General features: G+C 36.3%; 1 protein-coding gene across 1 annotated transcript in view; it reads right to left on the bottom strand.

The window, feature by feature from the left end:
• The window catches only part of LOC107740388 (RCC1 and BTB domain-containing protein 2-like), a 41167-nt gene that overhangs the window by 28552 nt on the left and 8082 nt on the right, over positions 1-4533 (bottom strand). Inside the window, exon 6 of the mRNA XM_016552815.1 lies at positions 3471-3613. Within this exon, the coding sequence (XP_016408301.1) occupies positions 3471-3613 (143 nt within the window). The remainder of the gene's footprint in view (positions 1-3470; positions 3614-4533) is intronic.

Raw genomic sequence — 4533 nt, 5'->3', positions numbered from 1 at the left:
AGGTACAGAAATTTAATAAAGTAATGAAATGTAAAACAGCATTGCATATTTGACTGTATAAATTAAAGATTAATCTTTTTTAAAGTTACAAAAGCTATTCAATCCAGAGCAGTGACTGATTTCTTTGTTGTTGCTGTTTGATTAATATTAAGAAAGTGCTGTCACTTTAAGAGAATGCACTGATCCAGTGCACTGATACAGTACGTTCAGCCGGCTATGTCTGCTATATATACATAATTTTTGTGTGAATTTGTCAATTTAAACGATACTTAAGAGAGAGCTTAATATTTGTGCACATTCTGAGGCACGCTTCGGATGAGCGCACGAACAAATCTTCTCACTGCGTGCGCGAGCTCGCGTCCTCTGGCTCTTAAATGTTTAAACTGGCAAAGCTTAAATGAGTTTAGCTTAAACACAGATATCAACGTGTGCTGTTCAGGTCTCACCTGTGTGCGCGCGCTATCAGCACCCGGGTGATGACGGAATAAATAACTGCTCATATTCCAGCATACGGCATTCGCATTCAACAAGAGTGAATGGTTTGTCCACGTTTGTTTTTTTAACATCGCTGTTGTTGTAATGTATTGGGAAGCCAGAATGCGCATCCATCAACAGAAACATATATTAGCCGAACCCTGTTTGTTTTACGTGTTATTTATAGCAAACCATATTACAGATGCGTTGTCAGATTTATATCTACAATTATCATTTTACTATGAAAACATGAAAGGAAACAGTCAATATTAGGTGTGAGAAAAGTATCACTGAGAAGTGTTGAAAGCACAACAAAACTCACAGCTGACGGTTGAGACAGTTACAATCAACAACTGCTCCATATCAAAAGACTAAGTAACAGAACTAAATATCATATCCTGACAGCATGTCAACAATTCCTAACAGCATGCTCATCAATAATAGCTTTTTAACACATTACTTTAGAGCAAATAATTATTTAAAACACACTCAATAAATCAAAAACAATTAATCATGCCCCCTGACACATAATAAAGAATTTTTTTTTTTTATTTGATGGCTAATCCAGCAAATAGTAATACATGTGAAAACATATAATCTAATTTATTTGATTATTTTTTATTTGTTTGTCATCTGTAATTCTTGATTAAACTCTTCTTGTTATTTAAACTCACCTCCCCATTGTCCAGAACGGCCATAGAGCAGAGCTGTCCACAGGCGATGTTGACCACCAGAAGCCAGAATGCGCATCCATCAACAGAAACATGTATTAGCCGAACCCTGTTTGTTTTACGTGTTATTTATAGCAAACCATATTACAGATGCGTTGTCAGATTTAAGTTGAACCGTGGTCCTAGCGCGTGCCGAACCGTGTGTGGAGAACCGTACGGTTCGATTTTTTTCCGCGAACCGTTCCACCCCTAACTGCAAGCATCATGTGTGTTTGAGTTTGTGTAGTAAACCAAACTACACCATTCATTCACAAAGAGACAAGCAGAACATGCAGACTTGTTAGCAACATGACTGCCTGTTGTCACATTTATTTCTGCTTTGTGATAGGCTGTTAGATTAATCCATATCAAGTAAAAATGTCCAGAGTCTGTCATCATTATCAACATAAATTTGATTGCGGTCTAGGGCTAGAATGTTATATATAGTGATATAATGTAAATTTTGATCATATACATCATTTCTGATAAATGTAAAAATGTAAATGTGAATATTTTCAAATGGCACAGTAAAACTTAAGAAACTTGAGAATTAAAAAGTGACAGATAAGCCAATATATACTTATTATATTTAGTGTTTTAAGCTGAGTTCAAATGGTTACAACTAAGCAAAAACACTTTTCTCAAATCCCAACTGTCTGTGAAGAGTTCTCTCAGTTTCCCACAATTACTGAGCAAACGCCCACATATGAAGACAATTTCTGGTGAAGTGACTTCCTATAGCTTCCTTAACAGCTATATGAACTGTAGACAACATACTTCACTTGACTTACTTTTTTAAAAATGTCTTTGTTAAATAAGGAAATGCATGACAGGAACTAAGGGTGTGAATTCCAGTATGTCTAAAATGTCACCCAGATGTGTTCAAATGCACAGAAAATCAGGTGAGATGACAGGCAAATTATTTCCACCATATCAACTGTTAAATCCGTCAGGTGGGAGGCTCCGCTTTGAATCTTACCTTTCCTTGTCCATGGCTGACCCTGCGTGGGGTGGGCTGGTTGGCCGTGGATCCAGAGCCCACCTGCCCGGAGTTGTTGTATCCCCAAGCATACACCTGAGAACAAGAGAGGACAGGAAACAGAATAAAAAAATGCAAATAAGTAACTGTAGACTGTTCAAGTAACTGTAAGCTGTTTAAAAAAAAAAGCATGAAATAATTGGAATGCAAGGTTATCTACACAGGATGTGACAAAGCGACCGGTGCAAATCATTTGAACTTTGAGCCTGTACATCATAAATAAAATGAGGCATCAGTTTACTTCTAACTCGCTCAGTTTACAAGCAGTTTTGCTCGTGTCCGGTGTAGACACGGTGTTAGTTTTCAGTGTCACATGATCCTTCATAAATCATTCTAATATGCTGATTTGGTGTCCAAGACACATTTCTAATAATTACCAATGTTGAAAACGTTTGTGCTGCACACATATTTTTGTTAATATATTTGTGATGCATTGATAGCATGGATAGCATGTTTTTTTTAATGAATACATTTTTGTTTTGTGAACCTTCTTCACAAACTTTGTTACTGTCATCTCCTGCAGTTTTATCCCATGGTCTGCCACTCCCTTCAATAATGCCTTATTTCCCAACTCTGGATTTTTGCAAGAACACTCAGTTTTGAAGGTCAGCCAACTGTGATTCACAGCTGCTCCGTCTTTTTAATCAAGTACCTCATTGACTTCACTTATGTTTCAGTACCTTCAGAACATTCCAGCTAGTCATTTTCAGGAACCTTGTGTTAAAAATTGTTGGGAATTTTTCTGCATGTACACAGGAAACTCTTTCTTCTCTCAGACTTTAATATTTATTATGCTGAACATGTCAAGTAAGGGCATTTGAGTTGCCCATTTCCGGGGTAACTTGTCAAAAGTGGTGAATATTTGCAATGAATCTTTTATTATTAACTTACTAAGATTTTTGTCATTTTGTTTTTCCATTTTTTCCATTTCATTAAAAAACTAAAGTCGTAACCCTAGTGAAAAATAAATATACTAAAATGTATTTGAAATACATTTATTTTAAGCTAAGCACACTACAAATGCCTTTACATATTTATGTACTTACTAAAAGTACCGTGCAATTGTACTTTTAGTATCCTAAACTGGTATCCTTAAAGTCTGCTAAATTGGAACAAAAAATGCACTTTAATTGTGCAGAAGTAGTGCTGAAGTCCAACTAAAGATATGCTGAAGTATATTTGATTGATTATTTCCACCATATCAACTGTTTAATCCGTCAGGTGGGAGGCTCCGCTTTGAATCTTACCTTTCCTTGTCCATGTTGATGAGGGTGGGCACAGCCTGGTTGCTTTTGTTGCCAGTACCCAGCTGCCCATATGAGTTTGCACCCCAAGAGTAAACAAATCCTTCATCTGTAAGAGCCAATGTGTGTGCATATCCACATGCCACCTGTAAAAACAAGACAGTTCAGGGCTGATAGAAACACGTTATTTGCTGGCTTATCTTCCATTTTATGATTCATTTATTTTGCAACTGAATGTTTACAATAATGCGGGGTAATTGAGATAAATGTGCATTACCGCCACCTATCTCTAAAATGGACCATTGACACTATCTACAATCTCTATTGGGAGTGTCAATGGTCCATTTGAGAGATAGGTGGCGGTAATGCACTTATAAGTCTGCGATCCGCCGTAAAGCAAGAAGAAGACGCCTCATGCGCAGGCTCCAACTCTGGATTTTTGCAAGAACACTCAGTTTTGAAGGTCAGCCAACTGTGATTCACAGCTGCTCCGTCTTTTTAATCAAGTACCTCATTGACTTCACTTATGTTTCAGTACCTTCAGAACATTCCAGCTAGTCATTTTCAGGAACCTTGTGTTAAAAATTGTTGGGAATTTTTCTGCATGTACACAGGAAACTCTTTCTTCTCTCAGACTTTAATATTTATTATGCTGAACATGTCAAGTAAGGGCATTTGAGTTGCCCATTTCCGGGGTAACTTGTCAAAAGTGGTGAATATTTGCAATGAATCTTTTATTATTAACTTACTAAGATTTTTGTCATTTTGTTTTTCCATTTTTTCCATTTCATTAAAAAACTAAAGTCGTAACCCTAGTGAAAAATAAATATACTAAAATGTATTTGAAATACATTTATTTTAAGCTAAGCACACTACAAATGCCTTTACATATTTATGTACTTACTAAAAGTACCCTGCAATTGTACTTTTAGTATCCTAAACTGGTATCCTTAAAGTCTGCTAAATTGGAACAAAAAATGCACTTTAATTGTGCAGAAGTAGTGCTGAAGTCCAACTAAAGATATGCTGAAGTATATTTGATTGTGCTAAACTGGAACTATTGCAA

Source organism: Sinocyclocheilus rhinocerous, unplaced genomic scaffold, assembly GCF_001515625.1.
Source record: "Sinocyclocheilus rhinocerous isolate Xijiao unplaced genomic scaffold, SAMN03320098_v1.1 scaffold315, whole genome shotgun sequence".
NCBI lineage: Eukaryota > Metazoa > Chordata > Actinopteri > Cypriniformes > Cyprinidae > Sinocyclocheilus > Sinocyclocheilus rhinocerous.
The sequence above is the reverse complement of the archived record's forward strand: the minus strand, read 5'-3'. Positions and strand labels throughout refer to the sequence as shown.